Source organism: Morone saxatilis, unplaced genomic scaffold, assembly GCF_004916995.1.
Source record: "Morone saxatilis isolate NCDOM2014 unplaced genomic scaffold, NCSU_SB_2.0 Contig2, whole genome shotgun sequence".
Lineage (NCBI taxonomy): Eukaryota > Metazoa > Chordata > Actinopteri > Moronidae > Morone > Morone saxatilis.
The window spans coordinates 20,998,965-21,020,959 of record NW_023339762.1 but is presented as its reverse complement, the minus strand read 5'-3'; the positions used below and the strand labels follow the sequence as shown (position 1 = coordinate 21,020,959).

At 38.7% G+C, this 21,995-nt stretch overlaps 2 protein-coding genes across 4 annotated transcripts in view; one reads left to right on the top strand and one right to left on the bottom strand.

The window, feature by feature from the left end:
• The window catches only part of slc1a2b (solute carrier family 1 member 2b), a 31,000-nt gene extending 15,273 nt beyond the window's left edge, over positions 1-15,727 (top strand). Inside the window, exons 1-11 of one of the 3 annotated variants that reach the window (XM_035665766.1) lie at positions 501-770; positions 3,619-3,758; positions 5,470-5,622; positions 6,050-6,300; positions 6,588-6,735; positions 7,389-7,515; positions 7,735-7,968; positions 8,075-8,269; positions 9,084-9,218; positions 9,379-9,567; positions 11,587-15,727. In XM_035665766.1, coding sequence (XP_035521659.1) covers positions 733-770; positions 3,619-3,758; positions 5,470-5,622; positions 6,050-6,300; positions 6,588-6,735; positions 7,389-7,515; positions 7,735-7,968; positions 8,075-8,269; positions 9,084-9,218; positions 9,379-9,567; positions 11,587-11,590 — 1,614 coding nt within the window. In that variant the 5' untranslated portion in view covers positions 501-732 and the 3' untranslated portion in view covers positions 11,591-15,727. Of the gene's footprint in view, positions 1-500; positions 771-3,618; positions 3,759-5,469; positions 5,623-6,049; positions 6,301-6,587; positions 6,736-7,388; positions 7,516-7,734; positions 7,969-8,074; positions 8,270-9,083; positions 9,219-9,378; positions 9,644-11,586 lie in introns of those variants that run through there. The other 2 variants (XM_035665764.1, XM_035665765.1) reach the window with 2 other exon arrangements.
• A 1,590-nt stretch (positions 15,728-17,317) lies between these two features.
• Positions 17,318-21,995, bottom strand: part of cd44b (CD44 molecule (Indian blood group) b) — a 12,983-nt gene continuing 8,305 nt past the window's right edge. Inside the window, exons 5-8 of the mRNA XM_035665626.1 lie at positions 20,674-20,994; positions 19,722-19,802; positions 19,473-19,551; positions 17,318-19,312 (exon numbers count right to left, since the gene is read on the bottom strand). Coding sequence (XP_035521519.1) covers positions 19,102-19,312; positions 19,473-19,551; positions 19,722-19,802; positions 20,674-20,994 — 692 coding nt within the window. The 3' untranslated portion in view covers positions 17,318-19,101. The remainder of the gene's footprint in view (positions 19,313-19,472; positions 19,552-19,721; positions 19,803-20,673; positions 20,995-21,995) is intronic.

Sequence of the window (21,995 nt, the reverse complement as noted above, 5' to 3'; positions counted from 1 at the left end):
TTGACTCTCATCTGTTGTCCATCAGGATGATCTTAAAACCCCCCAAACGGCAACATTATGAATATTAAATATTCCATTTGTCTTTCCTTTGTCGTTTATTCCCCTCTCAGCAAAATGGCTACTTACAAAGCACTGCTGTCTGCATTGTGCCATTAGCAGGCATCATCATGCTCATCTCCAGAAGCCTGGCTTTTGCCTCGCAATCCCAAGTAGCTGGATGAGTCTGCGAGTGTGCGAGTGTGCTCTCTGGAGGGATTACAGTGTCCAGGGAATGAGGGCCCCTGGGGGATTTGACTCTTAAGCTCAGATATTGACTCCTCCCCCCACTTCTTCTTTTTATTTATTTATTTATTTCTAGGTTTGTTGGATGCATGTGTGTGTGTATGTGTGTGTGCTCTGTGTGTGTAGCTGGTTGTGGGTGGTGGTGGAGTCAGGGGGTGGGGGCTGAGGGGGGTTTTGCAGACATCAGGATGGGGCAATTCAGGTTGCTGTGGCTGTGACTGGGTCTGCGTCTGGGCTGTGTTGACTCGCTCCTCTCTGGATGCCTTGGAAGAGCTGGTGGACAGCTGAGAGCTGCTAGCTGTCAGCAGAACTTTGGTTGTTTTTCAGCCACCGGCTGTACTTGGGACCATATCTGCTGACATCTGGCAACATTTTTTGATGGAGCAGTCAAGATCATCTTAACGATTTCTTGTTCTGATACCCTCTTAATTGGAGATTTGACCCTGGTCAATGTATATAGCACTTACCTCAACTCCAACAGAAATGAAGTAAGTATTATTCATCCCATTTACAGTTCTGGGCACATTATGCTTTTACTCTTTTTACTGTTCATTCACTTTAGTCATTGAATGATTCAGTAACACTCTTGCAATTGACTTAGATATGAAGACTTGAGGGATCCTCTCTAACTTCTCTTGTGCATAAGTGAATAGGGAATTATAATTTGGGAGAATCTGAATATCTTTCACTTGGGTTGTCACCAGGTGTTGGTTTATTAAGACCTTCATTTATTCTTCATAGCTTTACGGCCATGTAATGCAATTAATCTACTAAGCCCTTGGCCAAGATTAAATGCTTCATCAGATGATCCCATTAGAGACTGCACAGAAGATCTCTCTCTCTCTCTGTGTGTGTGTGTGTGTGTGTGTCTGAGTCTGTATTTGAATGTCATGACTTTTGAATTTTGAGGTTCTGTTCTCTGGTTTTAGTGGATTTTAACATCATTTTTTTGTATTTACAGTTTCCGAAAGAAAAGCTCAGATCCGTTGAAGCTTAATATCCGTATTATTCTATAAGGCAGAGAGAATTAATTCTAAGCTCATGCCTTTTTAAGGAAAGCTGTACAATTATGTACAACAAGGAAATAATTTCCCATCCAGCAAAATTATTCTATAACACAAAAAACACATTATTATTTCCTCCTGTCGCAAATGATAGTCCTCTGCTGCAGTTGATTACTCTTTGCTATACATTTTCATTTTCATCTATCACTGGGGCGCAGAAGCCCACTCTCTCATATGCCTCTGACTTGGTGAGAGAAGCACTAATGAGAGGATCATGACAGCATAATATCCGACCTCTGTGACGGCCAACGTCTGCTTCCTCTCTCTTTCACTGCTAAAAATAATGCAAGTGAGAGAAAAGGGGAAAAATTCAATTAGTAGCCCTCATCACTCTTACGGAATGGGATTACATGGTAATGCTAATTATTCTGCATTTTATTTCTGGGGTTTTGCTAATCCATTCAGCTTTTTTCTTATGGATGAAATAACACAGTGTAATGGTGGCTACCATTTGCCTGCTGTTTGCATGTATTTCCTATATTTCACACTTCACTTTGAAATTAATAAGATGAGATAGGACTGGTCCATCTGTGTGCCTGGAAGCTGGCCATTTGGTCTTCCTATAGCCAAGCTCACAACACAGCGATACACAAAGCTGGGGGAGGTGTGTGTAAATGTGTGAGTCTCTGTGTGTGTGCTCGTGTGGAATTATTAGTGACTACTTACACAACAACAATAACACCATAAAGAGCTTTTGGTTAGGAGGAAGTTTCCTATTGATTTGAGCTCCCTGTCTTGCCTTTGATCAAGTTTCAGCTTTGAAAGAAAACTTGACAGCCAACATGATTAATATCTATGAAGTGTTCTGACTTCATCATGGACTATGGGGGGAGGGTATAAGGACAAAAAGAGAGAGAAAAGAAACTTCACTATTGAGGCATCCATTTGTGAGTTTTAGGCCATGAACCCCAGGGTGAGGTGAAAGGTCAGAGTCACATTATTTCTTCTTTGCTTTTCTTTGTATTTCATCACAGCAGACATTTTCATGGGCTTATTGGTGATGAATAGCAACATGGAGACGTTTCTATTTCCTCATAGACAAAAAAAATGTCAAACCGAGCAAAGACAATTTGATAGATTATTCCTGCAACTTGTTGAGCGGACAATGAATAAAAAGCTACTGTACCTCTTTTCCTTTCTCATTCTCAATCACTTTCTCCGACAGAGCTATTGAACACCTGCCTGACTGCCATGTGACAGACACAGCTGGCTCTCTTCTCACTAACAAACTCATTCATACCTCGACGGAACTGCAGGAAACTGTTCTGTGCTGCCTGTAATGGGAAATCACGCTTCATTCAATTAATTACGCTGTGGGACTGAACCCCCTCTTCCTACAATTGTATATGAGGTTTTGTGTGCTTCTAAATTTACTATCACACAATAATAACCGAGACAAAGAATATAGGGTTTAAGTGGGTGTATAAGTATAAGTCACTGTGTTTGCTCCTCCTCTTTGTAATTCATCAAACTTTTTTATTATCAATTTAGCATCTGTTTCACTTTTTAATTTTTGTATCTCTAGACACTCCAGAGGATGTGAACAACCTTATACACTAATTAATTCAATTACTGTATTAGGTTGGCATGATAAAGTACGCCTGTAATATATCAGGGTTTGAAACTTGCATTCAAAATACAATCTACTTCACAATCCACGCCATTTCTTTATGCTGATAAAGTTATTATCAGCAAAGTTATTATCAGCATAAAGAAGTCTGTCAAAAAATCACATAATGTAGATATGCCTGTAAATTCTTATGTCTTATATAACCCCAAATGTTATTCTATCAAAATACAGAGCGAGTTCTTTACAAAAAATCTTTAACATGGTGCTGTACTTAAGAGATGCATATAATCAGTCTTTATAAACTGTCCGACTGAGGTGCTTCGTGTCTGAAGTATTGCCCCAAAGGACTGCAGTTTTACAAGCAGCAGCTTGTAGTCAGCTTCCATCTGTTGGACGCTATAGTAACCATGAGCAGTGTTGGAGTGACAGCTTGGCAACACACTTGAATGCTTAACATTTTTCATTGGACTGCTTTCTTTTTACTATATGCTGGGTTTCAGAGACATTATACACATCCAAAGGATCTGATTTCTGGTTTTTGACGCTGACTTTTATTGTAGAGTCTTGTTCTCATAAATGAACAAGACCACATGATATATACTGATTAATGTTTCTGTATGGTAAAGTTTTGATTTCGAAGCTTGATGTTTTTGCCTTTTATTGGTAAATCATTTCATTAAATTTTTTTTCTCTCTCTCACAGTGCCAACAGTATGCCTAAACAAGTTGAGGTGAGGATGCACGAGAGTCACCTGGAGCCCATTGAGGCCAGGCCTCAGTCCAAATGTGCCACAATCTGCTCCAAGCTGTTCAAGAACCTTCTGCTCACACTCACCGTCCTTGGTAAGTTCAGCTCATCACCTGTGTATTTTTGTTTCTTTCTCCCTTAAATACCTATTAAAAAGCAGGGCATGCGAAAGACGGGCTCCAAGCACCACTGAGCTCAGTGTTTTGTTAATTCGGAGCTTGATTATGCAGTTTGCTTGTAATATGAGGAGGAGATGCCATCTGTGCCTGCACAGTGTACCAGACTGTAAGATGACTGGGTGTCCTGACCTTCCCTAGCTCTGTGCCACCTGTTGCTATCAAAAGCTCTCTGCAGCAGTGGACACCCAAATAGCCTCTGGTGGGGCATGAAAAATATTGTAATTACAGCGGTGGCTCACTGCGCCACAGGGGGAGATTTAATGAAAAGAAGAAAGGAAAGTATTGATGTGGTTTCGGGTTATAGGTCTTAAATCAGGTTTGTGTTTAATAAGCACATATCATTTATACTGTGGGAGCTATGTGGTCCAATCTTTATAATTTCATAAGCCAAGGTTGTGAACCTGATGAACTTTATAAATGCACGTGTGTATATTAAATTTAGCCATGTGTGTGTCTGTCTATCTGTATCTTGCTTGCATGGATGTTTCTGTGAGCATGTGTAATGTGTACATCTCACCCCACTTGGCAGGACTCAAAGCAAAGCAAGTTAGCCAGCATGATCATTGATCATCTGTCACTTGGCAGATAAGAGCCTGAACTGGAACTTGCAAATGGGCCAAAGAGAAGGCACAGGAAATCAAGTGCCATCCAAAACCATTGGGTGTGCAGAATCTACAGGATGCTGCTAGACTGGAGGATAGATTGAAGCACAGAGAACAGCTTACAATAATAATAAAAAAAAAAGCTGGAAGGCTTTTGATTCCAGTGTGTGTTATTAAACAACGTCTCAGGCTGTGTGATATTTGGCAGTGGTGTGGTAGCAGAGGAAGTGCAGCCACAGGGGGGGATGCGGGAGTTTTGTCTGGCGTGAGATGGACAGACATGGAGGCCAACTATTGTGCCTGGTAGGCAGAGCTTCAGGGGGGTTAGAGCAAGCAGAGGTCATCTTTAATTTTGGGGAGAGACACTGTGTGGCAGGAAAAGAACTGTTTGTTTTGTTTGTTTTGTTTGTTGTTTTCATGATTCAAGAGAGTGAATAGAAGCCAGAGGATATGTAAGGTATCAATAAAAACCCATTGGATAGTATCCTAGTGAGGCACAAGGTGAACCTCAGATTAGGGACAACTACCAACTACCTACCTCCGTTTATTGAATCCATGTATTAGACTCTTTTACTTGCCCTGCTACAAAGTGAAAAACTCCTCGAAAACATTTTGGGTTTATAGAGATTACAGATGCTTCACCAGGGAGTCTGACATGCTGCCTCCTCCTTGCTGCTTCAAAGAGTTCTGATCTTAATCCTCCATGATCTTTACTCTCTTTGCAAGTTTCTGTTTCATCTTCTCAACCCACTATCCTCTTTAAGCAGACATCTTGTTGTACAGCGCCAACACAACTGAATTAATATGACAGGGGTCAGTTATTATGGCTTCTTTAAGGAGGCAATCATTGCTCATTTGTTATTCATAGATTATATCTGTGTTTTTCCCATTGACACAGGCTTTCATTTGAATAATTTTTCCATTCAAATGCATTATCTGATTTTCTTTTTCGTGACTTTCTCTCTGTGGTTCCTCATTATGCACTCTTGCAGTTTTACTCACTCACACTCCTCCTTGCACTTCAGGTGTGATCTTGGGAGCTGTATCAGGGATGTTGCTTCGCGTTGCCTCCCCGATTCACCCAGATATCATCATGGTGATTGCTTTTCCTGGAGACATCCTGATGAGGATGCTGAAGATGTTGATCCTGCCACTCATCATCTCCAGTTTAATCACAGGTGAAGTGTGACCAATCACTTGTAGCAAATACATTACATTATTACAAGAATATTGGATATTGTAGACATTTTACTACCACATTTGAACTTTTTACACTTGATACTATCATTGAGCAGCTCATGTGCAGTTCAGTTTGAGGGCGAATAAACTCTAAATTCCTTTATCTACAACTTTCACTGCTGTGATACTGCTAAAAATAGACACAGGGCAAGGAAAAAGCCTTGCTATTATTGTAATCTTGATTTTGAAATCATAATTATTTTATGTTATACATCATGCCATCATGTTTATGATCAAACACTATTATGTAATCCCCTAATGGTCTTTGCTTCCAGCCTTCATGCCCCTCAGTATTAAGTCAACATTTCCATTCAATAAATCCAAGTAATTACCAGGTAAACATGATCTTGCTTGTTTTGGCTGCAGGTCTGGCTGGTTTGGATGCCAAATCCAGTGGTCGCCTGGGCACTAGAGCTATGGTCTACTACATGTCCACCACTATTATTGCTGCTATCCTGGGAGTCATCCTGGTGTTAGTCATCCACCCCGGCAACCCCAAACTGAAGGAGAATCTGGGCCAAGGCGAGAAAAATGATGACGTGTCCAGCTTGGATGCCTTCTTTGATCTGATCAGGAACTTATTCCCAGAGAACCTGGTGCAGGCTTGTTTCGAACAGGTAATGGAGGAAGACAACAACAAGATGATAAACAGCTTAATGCTGAAGTTTGATTATCGCTTCACTACTCTGTCTGTGATATCTGGAAGTCACTGTTAGCCCTGGAATGATTGGGTTTATTAACAGAGGAATCCAAATGCACAGTGGACAAAAAAACACACCAAAGAAACAGATTTGCAAACACGATTACTGACAGTCGAGTGGCCTTGTGTCATAGGGAACATCATACAGGAGCCCAGTATTGCTCATCAAACTCATTACTCATATCTTTTCCTTCTTTAACTCAGATCCAGACAGTCACAAAGAAGGTAGAGGTGGCTATTGAGGAGGATGTCAATGCCACCACCATGGAGGGTCTGGTGGCTAACATTACCAAGGAGCCTCAGTTCCTCATCAAAAAGTCTCTGCAGTTCAAAAGTGGCATGAATGTACTGGGTATGTAACCAACCGAAAACACAGTATATGGACATGCTAACATGCTCACAAAGATGTCATTAGTTTCACAGGTATTTGGTCATAAACCAATTTATAGGCCTACAACAAACTGATTGTTTGACATGATGATTGTGTTAGATGAAAACTTAAGGGAACACCAAAGTTGCAATTCATCCTAAGGGTTATTTCTCTCAAAACCACAAGTGTGAACCCTGTGGTGGCACTACAGGAAAAGTCAAGGAATCATCAAAATCAGACAGTCTGTATTGTTCCATTACATAGAAGGTATATTTCTCAGGAAAAGTTAAAACTTTGACCTGCTGCTGATGCAAGAAAAAAGGTCAAGGGATCGCCTAAGTCATTGTGATTCATTCTCTGGGCACCATGGATATCTCTATCAAATTTCATGCCAATTCATCTAATAGTTGTTGAGATATTTCAGTCTGGACCAAAGTGTTGGACCAACCAACTGTCTTTGTCATCCCTAGGGTCATGCTGCATGGATAAGAATAAAAGCAATATTTTTTACAGTATTGCATTTACAGAATTTCATGTCGTGTAAAACTCCTAATAATAATTCCCTCATGTGGTAGTCATTTCACCTGTCCACACTGGTATTCAAAGTTTGATACATTCATGATTTTCTGTCACAGGTCTGATTGGTTTCTTTATTGCATTTGGCATCTGCATGGGCAAGATGGGAGAGAGGGCCAGACTCATGATTGAATTCTTCAACATCCTCAATGAGATTGTGATGAAACTTGTCATCATGATCATGTGGTTAGTATCACTTAAGAATCTCATTGACTCATTTTGAAACTCATTTAATTGTTTTGAGTCAGAAATAACTGTTAATGTCAAGTTATTTCTCAAGTCATTGCAACATTTTGAAAGATAGTAGCTATGTGAAGCAGAATTTGTCAAAGTGTCCTGACAAATTCTTTGTGTTCTTTATTCAAAGCTAAATTTAAAGTAATAAAAAAAGCTTTTTTTCGCCAGGTACTCTCCCTTCGGTATTGCCTGTCTCATCTGTGGTAAGATCATCTCCATCAAGGACCTGGAAGTGGTGGCCAGGCAGCTGGGAATGTATATGGTGACTGTGATTATCGGCCTCATCATCCACGGAGCAATCTTCCTGCCCAGCATCTACTTTGTTATCGTCAGGAAAAACCCCTTCACCTTCTTCCTGGGCATCTTCCAGGCCTGGATCACTGCCCTGGGGACAGCCTCCAGGTAAGCATCAAAATGAATGGATAGCTGTTTATATTATATTTAGATATTTATACAACTGATACAAAATATCTTCCTCCTTCCCTACTTCTTCTGCTTCTCCCTGCAGTGCTGGTACACTGCCTGTAACCTTCCGTTGTCTGGAGGAGAACTTGGGTATTGACAAAAGAGTCACTCGTTTTGTGCTCCCAGTTGGTGCCACCATCAACATGGACGGAACTGCTCTGTATGAGGCTGTTGCAGCCATCTTCATTGCCCAAATGAACGGCATCCACCTCGACCCTGGTCAGATTGTCACCGTCAGGTCAGGAGAAACTCATGATAGTTTATCTTTGTACTTCAAACATACCATATTTTATTTTTATTTTTACAGTGTGATCTCATTTGAAATCGTCAAGTGTACTATTGTATCACGACATGTAAAAGACTTGGATTTGCAATGTTGGAAATGTCACTAATTTAAATTATGAAACCTTCCATGATATTTCAGCAATTCCTGTATGAAGAGATGCTTCTTAAAAGGACTCTTTAAATGCTCTCTTCCCTATTTAAAGAGGCTTTAAATGGATCTCAGAGATACAGTTCAGCAAACACGGTTAGCTCTTAATAAATGAGGATAAACAGAGCAGCAATGTAGCAGCATTTAACATTAAACAGAAAAACTTCTCTGGGTCAATTAAACCACGAGGAGAAAGCAACAACTTGTGCCAGTGCCTTGTCTCATGCTAAGCAGGAAGATAAACACTAACCCAGTTTATGTAACCACCTTTTCCAAATGCTCTTCTGTTAATAGAGTGAGTCAAGGACGGAAAAGGCTTCAGCATGACATTTTTATGACATATCAGTCCACGAACCATCAAATGAAACATTCCATCTCTCACATTTAAGCCTCTTCACATGTGCGATGGAGGACCCACTCTGGTGCTCTTCAGCTGTTGCTCTTTAAACGAGTACCATAGAGAGTGAATGTCTTCATCTGTGGCTGTCTAATGGAGCCATTTCACGTTGATTAGTGTCTGGGAGTTGTGCAGGTTGGAGAGTTGGTTGTGGAGGATGTGGTCAGGTATAGTGGGTTTGGAGAATGTGACTGAGTGTTGTTTTGCTGTGTCTTCATTAAGTTTGACAGCTACCCTCGCCAGTGTTGGAGCAGCCAGTATTCCCAGTGCCGGCCTGGTGACTATGCTCTTGATCCTGACTGCTGTAGGCCTGCCAACCCAAGACATCAGTCTTTTGGTTGCTGTCGACTGGCTGTTGTGAGTTTGACAAGACAAAAATGCATACTGTGATTGCACACTGATTCTTCCCTTTGCTTCTACGTTTTTTTGTACATCTGGAAATTCCCACCTAGTATTTTACTCATATTCTAACAAGTATGCAAAACCATCTTTTTTTTCCTGGTTTCTCTCTCCTCAGGGATCGATTCAGGACCTCAGTGAATGTGGTGGGTGACTCCTACGGTGCAGGCATCGTGTACCACATGTCCAAGGCGGAGCTTGACGAGCTGGACGCGCATGCAGCTAAATCAGATGACATTGAAATGATGACGAAGACCCAATCTTATTACGATGACATGAAGAACCACCACGAAAACAATTCCAACCAGTGCGTTTTAACCTCTACCGCTACCACAACCGCTACCGCCACTGCTAACAATTCTGTCGTAGTAGATGAATGCAAGGTACAATTAATGCTTACGGACATAGAGACTTGTATATAACCATCTCCGTTCTTGCATGCTCACCCTGCACCTTTGCCTGACTCTGTTTGTTTTATTCATTGCATCTTTGTACATAACAATGTAAATGCACCCACTGTTATTTTACGACATACGTGAAGCAAGAGAACAACAGATGCATGTGTATGTATGTATTTTATTCTTCTGGAATAGCAGCTTTTGTGTTGAGTTAACGTCCAAAATGTAGTGTTCTTGTCAAAGGTTTCCAAAATCAAACAAACTAAAATTTGATTGAAGTTCAGTGCATACTAATGATGGATAAATCAGCCCTTGCTTTTTAATCAGCCTAAGCTGATGACTGTAACCTGTTGGGGATTGGCACTAAATCAAAAGGCAGAGCCAGATAATCCTCATTATGACCCTGAGGAATTATTTAGCAGCCCTCCTATCTATCAAAAGTTCACACTACATCCATTTTCCCCAAAAAACGCCTTGTTAGAATAATGTATTCCCTTGTCTGTAATCATTTAGTTCTCATTTTCCTTTTGTTAAGCCTAATGTCCAGTGTGGTTAATTCTTCTTTATCTTAAAATGTAGCTAATTTTAATTGTTAAAACAGGTTTATTTCCAAAGGGTCATTCTTTCCTGTAGGATTTAAAATGGAGAGGAGAAAAGTGTTGGAGCTAATTAACAGTTCATATATTCCCTACATACAGACATCTGCCACGCCGTCACTGAATCATTCACAGTCAGTGTTTTTGCATTTTGACACCAGCTATTTCTGCACACTGTGAGAACTGTGTGTGAAATCAAAAGCTGGGAAGTAGTCTCCATAATGTAAAACATAATGTACTTTGAATTCCGTTGTTCTAATTATTCCAGGCTTTTAGAATAATATATAGGAGTTCAGAGTGCTTGTTCCCTGACACACACACACACCCTGGTGGAAAAGGTCTACTGATGAGCCTATTCATAAAGGATGAAAAGCGTTGCCTAGCAACGCTGGCAACCTATCACACAAGTAATCTGTCCATAGTAAAAAGTTATATTCCCCATTCCTGAGTCTTTATTATTAGACATTTACGTATAAATGTGACACAAAGACTTGCTATTTCCAGTATCCACTATGACTAATTTTTGTTCCGGTTTTCTGGTCTGTTTTGTCTGTAAATAATACCGCTCACATTTCTTACCCCTTTTTCAAAGATTCAAACCACTGTAGATTGCTTGCAAAGTAGCCATAACATAACAATGCATTCATTCTGTAGAGTTTGTACCTTGTTTTCTATATAACCTGTCTGTTTTATTTATAATTTGTTCATTTGTATTTGTATTTTTTATTTTTTAATGTCTGTTGAGTTTTTGGTCATCATACATTTCTGGTCTGTTCCCAGGTCAGTAAAAGAAACTCTACTCTTAGGACTACCATAAGCATGATCATCATGGTCGTACAGGAGTACGAGAAGTATTCCTCCATAGTTTTTGCATGTTGCAAAATAGCTATGATACCTAAGAGGCTGTGTTTTAATTGCCAAAGTACCATTGCTACAATACCCAAAATTACAGAAAATAATTTCCTAAGTGGTATTCTGGCTTTACAGTTTAAAATGTTTACAGTCATGTGTATTATCTAAAAGGTTTACTTCAACATATGACATATAAGCAGGAAATAGCAGGTATGTAGATAGGTGATTGGTAAGGTTGCTGTTTTGATGGCATAGCAAGCAATACATGATGGTCAACCATGCTTTATAAGCTTTGGAAGCCTGATTGACCAGTCAGATTACTTCGCTGAAACTTTAAGTAATAGTATCTCATAAGTGGGAGCACTGAATCGATAATGCAGAATTATTAGAAGCTCTCTTGAAAGCTTTATGAGAAATAAACTGTGATTTTTGTATGTGCCTTGGATCCGCTGTTTAGATCTCCCTGCTAACTGCTTACAGGTAACCTCAGCCACTAACGGCTCTGCTGCGGAGTGCACGCTTGTTGAGGAGGAACCATGGAAACATGAATAATGGCAGCACAGAGATCCCCTGCTCCTGGGCTCCACAAGCTTTCCTATCTGGTGAAAGAGTGAATGAAAAAAAAGTCACACGAACAGAACTACTAATTGTTTTTTATGTAGTTTAGTTTCTTTTCTTTTTTATTAGTCCCTTTAAAGGTTTTTGTAACTGTCTATCTGACTGATATATAATACTAATTCACTTAACCGTGAAATGATAAGAGGTATACCTTTACCTGTTAGAGCACAATTATGTCCTATATAGCAGATACTTGCACAACATACTTCAAGGCTTGGGGAGGGAAGGAAGAGAAAAAAGTTAGATAAGCTATTCCTAGCAATACATCTTTGTTCTACATTTATAAGATGAGAGAAGAAGTAGCTGTATAATGGGATGCACTGAGAACATCTTCCAGGTTTCCTAGTTATATAAATACAGGTGATTCATTATTCTAATGCCAGAAGAGGAGTGGGAGTTAATTAATCGTGAAAACCAATGTAATGTTTGTACTGAACATCCTTGCTTTACATCCCTGTCAGTACCATCACAATGTGTGCATTAGGCCACCGCTCTTCCTTTGCTCTCATCTACTGTAAGAACATCACTTCTTATTCTTAAACTGTCAGAGCATTTAAAGTGCACCTGACTGCTGATTGCATTGCCCAATATTACCCACTATCCCTGAGGTCCAGCAAACTGATGAAAGGGTAGGAGGCAGGGAGAACAATAGTGAACAGGAAAACCTACAAGCACAGTCGCCCTGGGATTATAAAGCACAAATCATGCCATGGAGCCCATTTTTTCCCCTTTGTGTTTTTTTTCTTTTGTCTACTGTAAAAAAGGGACTTTTTTCTTTGTGTCACCTACTGAGTGAGATATAAAACTTGTTTGTGTGTTTGTGTGTGATAGAGAGAGAGAGAGAGCTAGGTTAAGAACATGACCAAGTCAATTATAGGGACCAAACAGGCAGAAAATCAATCAACTCACAGAGGCCTTTGAACTGCCTCCATAACGTCACTCTCAAGACAGTTTTCAGTTTTCTTTCCTCCTGTCCATTTATAACTGAATGGCACAGCAGTTGATATCACCACCTTTTCTGATGAAGCCTCAAAACTTAAATGAAAGAATGTCACTGCCCTAAATATGAAACTTTACATTCCTCCTCCAAAAAAGTAACTGTAATGCCAGTGAAATTTAAAAAAAGATTTGCATCAAAATTATTATTGTAAAAACAAACAATAATTATTAATTGCCATATCTGGGTAAATTAAGACACAAAAAAAGATATATAGAGCACAAACAGAGTGATAGAGCACAAATAAAGCCAAAATGTCAGTGAGGATAATTTCCAGTCAGAGGCATAATCAAAGTCATGCACATTATCCTTCCATGTTGACACTGATCGTATACCAAGTTTAAAAAACGATTTTAAAAATACAATAATGGAACAGGAACAGATACTCAGGCTTGTATGTTTACTATTTTACAGGGAAAAAAATTTTGTAATCCTAAAATGTTTACCTGCTCACTAGAGCTTCAAGAAAAAGGCCTCATAACAGCACAACTTTTGAAAGCTTTGACTCTGAACAGTGACAGTTCACTGCAAAGGTCTTTGATGAAAGATAGTGATTTTATAATATGATGATATGCTGGGAAGCACATATAGGAAGCACACAAATATATTTAAGACAACATTCCAGTGGTTGAATGATCCTCAACCTGCGTACTATTTGTACACTTACGTTATTACTGAACACAGAGTACACAAAGTAAACCACTAGAAACATTTAAAAAAAGAAACGGAGGAAGAAGTAGCACAGCACTCAGCTGTCAGATGGATTCTTGGCTTGCACAAACAGAGACAGATCATTGATATAACACTCTTGCTTGCCAGCTTCTTGTTTAGCCAGACCTTAAAAGGTAAACAACAATATATTTTAGCCACCAGAGCTCAAGACTGTTTCTACAAACCCTAGATGCTGCAGCTGTGTGTCCACATTGGTGCAAGACGTTTTAGGAAACTTAGAACAGAACAATGGACACTTCACATGCATTATGCCAGAATGTTGCTATCTATCAGGTAAAAAAAATCCTCTCATAGAACCAAATGGCTTAAAAAGATCTGCAAATACAAACAAAGCTGGGCTACTGGCTGTTAATCTTTTTTTAGCCTGTGCGAGTGAGAGGTGAGACTTCTGCGTTGTGGGTGTGATTTCTTTATCAGTAATGTGTCCTTCTCTCCTGTCTTGTTTCTTTTCATTTCATTAAAGACAACCTTGCCTTGGAGGTGTTCACTTCAAACAAATGCCAATTTAAGTAACACTAGGAAAATTAACAAAACACTTAGTACGACACTCTGTCTTTTAGTTCCTGAAACACACTCTCAGAAGAGGTCTTTGATTTTTTTAAGCTCGGCTAACAGAAGTGTGCTGTGACACAACATAGAGCACATTTGGTGTTCTCCTGTAAACACTGCACATACTGATACACACAAAAAACAAGCATGCACACATTTTTAGCACACGCACAAACACTCTTAGACCTTGAAGGTCACTAAATTTCTAACTGTAATCAGCAAGCTGCAGAACACAGCACTGACACCCTGAGAAGCCCCTTGAGTCTGATCTTTTGACCTTGTGATCTTCAGAAAAAAAAAATCCTCTCCAGTAAGGAGACAATGCAGACCATATGTCAATGATGGGGATTGAGTGTTGAACCACTATTATGTTCAAACTCATGGTTTTAGAAGCATGAATAAAATAAAATGATAATTATTTTTTTGCACCACTATCTTAAAAGCATGATATTTTGAAGTGCCTCATTGCACTTTGTGTATATATTGTAGGTAACAGATTTTTTTTTTTTTTGTTCCTTTTGCTTTCTTTTCAGGGGTGGGCGTGGGAATGGTATGTAGGAATATAGTTTCATTGCTGTGACATTTTTAATGTAATCCTCTAGGAAAAAAAAATATCATATGTCCTGAGTAAAATTAGATTAGACAAAATGTATAGAGAGGAAATCGTGTAATAAATTGCTTGTTTTTTTATTCTCTAATAGCTGTTAACTAGTTGTTTTACTTACCTGTCACACACCAATATATAAATATCTTTTTTTTTAATCTAATGTAAGCATTCTGAATGTTTGTTCCATGAAGATATAAGAAGTGTGCATTCATTTTCATTGTACATAAATAAATATATAATTGTTCTGTTCAGTGGCAATGCAGAATTTTCTGGAAATTACAGTGGTCCTGAAGCAAACAGGTTTGCATTTATAAGAGAAAGAAAGAGAGTGAGAAAGAGAGAGAAAGAGCGAGGGGAAGTTTCTGGTTTAAAAAAGGGGGCCAACATGAGTTATTTTGGCTGGAATTACTGTGATAAAAGTTGCAGAAAAGAGAGACAAATAAAGGTAAAGCTCAATTTTGCCCTGTATGTAGGATAGAGTGAGAAATCAAACAGTCTAGGAGTTGATTTGAGTGGAAGAACAAATACTCAGCTGCCTGTTAACAGTAGAGCAACCTTCCTCAGGTGACTCATCTGAACCATTTTGTCTTTTCAATGGCGAAAACTGGCTTTAGTCTCAGGCATCTTTGTTTACCTGGTGCATGTGTTTATTAAAGCTGCAAGAAATGGATATCTAGATCTTTTAGATTCTTTGTTACCCTGTCTACATGCCACATCTTCACATATCTGACCTCTGATGTGCCACCAACATCATGGAGGATTATTGAAATCCCACTCTGTAAACTACATTTACTCCACTTGCCTTTTTTGCTTTCTACACAGAAACTTTATGCACGCACAAACACCTGGAACTTGCTGAGCTATATGGTACTGATTGAATGGAAAGCTATTGACACAGTATTTCAACCAAGAGACAGTATATCTTTAAGCTTGTCCTTTTCTACTGAAATGTGTCTTTTTGAAGAAACTCCTAAACAGAGCTGATAACCTGTCTCACTCCTGCCTACGACGTGCTTTCCTGATCTTACTTTTCTAGGCCTTCCCTCTTTGTAAAGCTGTTGTAATTTTGATGTAAAGGCAGAGCGTATGTGTGGGGGAGAAAAAAAAGACAAAAAAAATGAAATCTTTCCTCGGTCTATGGTATACATAAAAAAATCTGTTTCTACATATCAGTAAGTGTTGTACCTTTGGTGTACATATACAAATATAACTAATAAATGTTGATTCATAACTAAATATTGACTGCTCTTTTGATTTTTTGACTACACGATTTTCTTTTGTTTTACACACACAAAGAAATACATTTTCATCTCTGTTTCTGTTGTTTAGTTCCCGGACAGTGCAGACAATATCATTTTAATGATGCATTATTCTAAAAACATTAAAGCAAAGGTGCATAATGGAACACAAAATTTCATCTACAATCATTTCACTAAGTTAAGGGCTAAATAGGTTGAAATGGAAAATTAACTGTTTATTCGCTATTTTTAAGCCCCACCAGTCTGCCTTGTCATTTATGCTTATTTATCCCTTTTTTTCTTTACAGAAAAAGAAAGCTTTGCTAAATCCAGGCTTGTATATATATTGTGTATGAACCCCACACAATATCAATATCACATTTTACATGGAGGAACGTTAAATATAAAGATATAATTTTTTTAAGTTGTAGAGGTGATGATCTAGGTGAATGTAAGTTAATATCACACTGCACCATTACCAGGATGAAAAACTGAAATTGGATATCTAATAACAACATCAGAAGAACAGTGCAAAAATAAAGTTTTTACTCATGTATTTGGACCTAAATGCTTAAAGGACCAGTGTAGGCTTTAGTGGCATATAGTGGTGAGGTTGCAGATTGCAACTAACTGAAGACTGCTCACATCTATATTCGATAACGTGGGAATGAAAATGGGCTGTAAAGTGTGTAGGTAAAACTATAGTGGCTGTGGAACACATAAAAAACGCAAAACCCCCCTATCTACAGCCAGTGTTCAGTTAGTCTATTCTGAGCTACTGTAGGTTCAATGCGGTGGACTCCATGGAAGGCAACCTGCAGCTTCTGTAGATAAAAATATATTTAGGGGATCATAAATTAATATTATATTCTCTTTCTGCCAATAGAACCTCCTAAATGTTACACAGTGAAAATTACAAACAGTACAGTTTTGTTTGGAAAAAATGATAGAGCTAAGTGACCATTTTATGAAAATATTGGGAAAAATGGATTGTATTTTTGAAAAAAGCTTATGCAAACTTAGAGAAAAACATTACAAAATAATAACTAAATAGCACCAAGAACGTGTTCTCAACATTTAGACTGATTTACTACACTTACTACAAGTTATTTGTGATAGCAGTACTATGTCTGTGCAGCTTTAGAATGGTGAACAATGAGTAAATAACTGCATGTTAAATAAGTGGAAATTGTGCTCTTTTAAATGTGTGTCAGTGAAGACAGACAGACTGCTACATGCAGTTTAACACTGTATGGAAAGATGCCATCTCTATCTTTTAAAAATGGCTGTCTTAATCAGTCTTCATTTCCTGTGTTAACATATTCTCACATCACGACCCTGGTGCCATGGAAACCTCACTTCCTCTTATGTGGGGGCAATGTAACCACTCGCATTCCCGGTCTTGCCATTCACGCACCCCCTTTGTCTTCACGCATACAGAGTAATCAGTGAGTGAACACCACATTTCTGTGTATTTCTATCTATACACATTTATTTTCATTCATGACTTTACAAATGTTTTCAGCGACATATTATGTTAATTTGTCATAAAACCTGCCTACACTAGTACATTTGCTACTTCTCCTCAAAATGAATTCTATAAGAGCAAAAGCAGGAAAAAAAACTGAACAAGTCGGGGAAAAAAAATCAGTTTACAATCAGTTTGTACAATTCAGTGTTATACTGAAAATCAGGAGAAATTAGCTGTCACACAGGGAATCATATTGATATGGCACAAGGTATGATATATTTCACCAATGAGAAGATTAGTAGAAAAACTGCAGCATTTCGTTTACTTGTGTGAATGTACAGAGTAACCGGCACATTAAGGCCTAGGCAAGCACACAGGTTTCATTCATCGCGCGCGCCCCTCCCCCCTGGGAGCACACAGACAACGCTCTCACAGCCTCTTTCATGAGGAAAACCTTTACATTGCTATGTTTACAGCACATGGGCCCCCCATTATCATATGTGCCATGTAGTTTAGCATCTAGCATCTTAGGCCGCTGTCACTCACTTCTCGTGTCTCGATTGAGCTTAAATCTTGTATTTAAAAGATGGTTAATCTGCTGTATCCAATTCTTTATTTTGCAGTTTTTTTTCCTTAATCAATGTACACACTGTGTATATAGAATGTATACATCATCGTTATCGTTCTACTTATCCTCAGGATAACATCGGGGACATCATATTATCATATTCACAACTCAATATAAATGCATACCATATTGACTGACTTCAATGGTGCATCAATTGCACAGTTTTGGATGCTATACATCAACTTGATTCATACAATATCCACTCCACTTTGACTATTGCAAAATCCATTCACAATTGTTTACCTCAGAGGTACTGTTTCTAATTAAATAACTCTCAAAAAGTATGACACGTTCCTTTATTTAAAAGGGATACAAGACCCTTTTCTAGCTAACAAAAAGCACTGGCAGCTATTGCTAAGGCATTTCCAAAACATATACTTTATATACAAAGACCAAGAAAAAGGGAATCAAAGCTGCATAAATTAAGGTAGTGACATCCCTTAGTTTTCTTGAAAATGGAAAAAACCAAACTCCAGTCCACAGGCAATGTCTGAAATATACACAAGGTTACAACAATAAGCAAACAAAACAAAGAAATGAAACACATGGAAAACGGAATGGAATGGAAAAATGGAATGGTTGTTTTACTCAAAATTATTTTTTTTTCTATCTGCAGTATCTCAAACTTAAAAAAAAGTTATCTTTATTGATTTATTATTTCCCATTTAGGCTGAAAGACCCTATAATTTAAAATCCACCAATCCTATAAAAAGAAAATAATTTGTCATCTTCACAAATTAGACCCTCACCACCCTCTCCCTTTAAAGCCCATCCAGTCCTGTCATCAACAAAGCATACAGCTCACAAACACAAAGAACTGACAGAAAACACATTCACGCACCCATTATGCCCCAATACATGATACCCCACCATGCATGACACAGTCTTTGACCGCCATTCAGTCCTAATTAACCTGGCATACCACACAAACAAAATGCTGCACAGGTTGGTTTGCCAGTACAACACTATTTATCTCAGTAAGACAATCTCTAAATAACACACACTTACACCCTTACTGAGTGTCCATTCAGTGCTGGCCACCAAAGCAGTTTTTTTTTTTACCCCCCAGTGTTTGGAGCTCCACCCCCACCCACCCAAACATCTCCTCACTCTATCCCTCCTATTCTCATCTTTTACTGCTTCTACGCTCCTCTCTCACGCCAGCTGTTCTTTATCTGGCGACTCCTCTAGCGTGATGACGGTGAACTCCTCTGTGTTGCCGTTCTCCTGGATCTTCTCCTTGTTCATGAGGGTCACCATCTCCTGCTCTCTCTCCTGGGCGTGGGAGCTGGATGCTGATGCCGCCGCCCCGTTCCCCTCACCGTCTTTGGGTGTGATCATCAGGGTCTGTTGTTTGCCGCACAAGCTGCAAAAGCACATTCAGACACATGTATTTGTTATTGATTTTTTTTTTTTTTTTTGCCCTCACTCAGTCTGCAGCAAAATATGTGAAAATTGGAACACTGACTATTGATCACAGTAAGGCAGAGAAACGGGGGGTTATGTTTATGTCTACAAACACATACCTGTTTCTTTTGGCAACAGCTGCACACACTACAAAAATAACAACAACTGCCACAATCACTAGGAGGATTATCAGCCAGTCTGGAGGGAGAAATAACAAGCCATGAGTTGACAGTATTAAAGCTGAATTAGTAAGATATAAAAAGTCAAGAGTGCATCCAAATAAGAGTGCCCTTTCCCAGCATGCTCTTATTTGACCGCAATCACTATGGACTTCAGGGTCTTAGAGGTGAAGTAGCATGGTTGCTCACTCGTTTCGTTTTCCTTTTTTCCTTCCTCAGTCGGCACAACAGGACCCAGGACCCGTCCCTTGCCATTAGGATTTTGTGGTGCTGCATGTCAATAAAACAAGAGGCAAACGTTTCAGTCATTTTGGATACAGGTCATTCACTGACATAGAGTTACCCACTCTAGCAAAGACAAGCATATTTAAAACATAAGACTAGATGAAATATCCAGATGTATTTGTGTACATATGGTCACTTTAGATTAAATCATATATGCATTTTCATCTCTTTGAATAGAATAGAATAGAATGCCTTTATTGTCACTATACACATGTACAATGAGATTAAAAACTACATCTGAAGCTGCAGGCTTTGTGGCATCGTGTGCAAGCTACATAATAAGAAAGTTTCCCTTTACATGATCTGTATAAAGCAGTTAAAATGAAACTAATTGGATTTATAGACCTGATTTAATTTTTCTTGTACCCTGAATTGTAAGGAATGTGGAGACAAAATCACAGAGACCTGTTTTGTAACAAATCCACTCCACAGCATAACCATAACACAAGGGGGCGTCATATGTTCTTAAAGTTACTTCAGTCCTCCCAAAAACCTGTTGCATCTGATATCAGGATGTGCTGCTCTTTAGGAATGTTTCCATGCATTTTAAACATAAATCAACTCAAGCCTCACCATTTTCTATGATTTTGGATATACAGAAGTTAGATCAAATAACAGGAATCTTGCGATATAATGCAATCCAAAAATGACTGCAGAGTTGTATCACCACTCAGTCTCTCTGATATAGTCTCCACAATATTAGCACCACAGAGGTGCTTTCTATTGCATGGTTATAATTATATAATGTCAGGTGTTGTTATTTCCTTTAGTGAGCTGTAATCATACACACAACTCTACTTGTGCTTTGATTTATGGCAGTTGTGTGTTGATTTATTTTTGCTTGTGTTTTTCTTACATTTTGTTGTGCTGTCATCTTCTTCAGTCTTCATTATATCGTTCTGTCGCTCATTTTCAGGGGTAGATTGTGTTTCCTTTGTCTCTCCAACAGGGGACGTTGTAGAGGCTCCCTCAATGTCAGAAGATATACCAGAACCAAAGTCTTCATGAATGGGATTCGCCATAGTGCTTCTCTCACTGTCTCCAAAGGGTTCTGTGGTGATTATAGTGGTTGACTCCGCAGTGGCTACAGTGGGGTCACCATCCTCACCATCAGAAGGTTGTGTTTGTGGAATGGTCTCTTCCTGGCCTTCTGTTGTTGTTGCAGCCTGAGGGTGTTCTGATTGGAGAATAGAAAGGTTCATGCATGGTTACAGTCACACATTACTTTTGATATGTTTTGTATGAACAACATTAACCATCTCTTAGCAATACTGCAGTATTTATCTGGATTTCAAAGTGTTTGTAAAGCCTGTTTCATCCTCTTCTGGGATTTTACTTTTCACTTTTCAATTAAAGGTGGGGTCATTCTAAACAACAACAAAAAAAGGAAAGTTGATTGTTGAGTCTTCCCAGGTCATCAAATACCAACATTCTGGCAAACCAAAGTGTCAGTATTTGATGCCCTGGGAGCACTCAGAGGGAGCTGTGCTGTGTGGTTCACTGTGGTTTTCACATTAAGCATAACTCAAAGCGTTGGTATTTGATGACCTGGAAATGAGTCAATCAACTTTCTCTTATCATGCTAATATTAATGTTAGAATAATACTACATTGCAATAAAAAAGACGTTTATTTGTTTGACGGTATAATCAGAGTGAGTCATTAAAAGGGCTGCTACAAGTGCTAAAAAACAATACACAATGAGTCATATCCTGTGTGTGTGTCTGTGTGTGTGTGTGTGTACATTTACTGAATGGGTGTCTTTGTGACAGCAGGACTCATTGGACCATTTTCTTTATTGTTTGACAATTTTTATTTAAGCACATTATGCTACTTTAATTGTCAAAACATGTAAATACATATTTGCTAGCAGCTGTGAGGTAGCTCGTGGCGACTAGAGGTGAGATCTGTTGGTTACTACTGGTGTTTTCTAAAAAGTTTCATTTAGTTTTCTTTGCTTACACTTATATAACATATATAATTATGCAGATGGTGTGTGGATTCTGCAATAGGAATTTATTTGTCAGTTTAAACACAGATGACAAATATGAATGCATTATCAAACCCTCTGCATAACTATATGCAATAAATAATTATTGCCTGTTTTTAAATGTTGACTTCCTATCAACTCTAAATTCAGAACACTATTCAACCCTATAACGCCAAACGTATCATATGT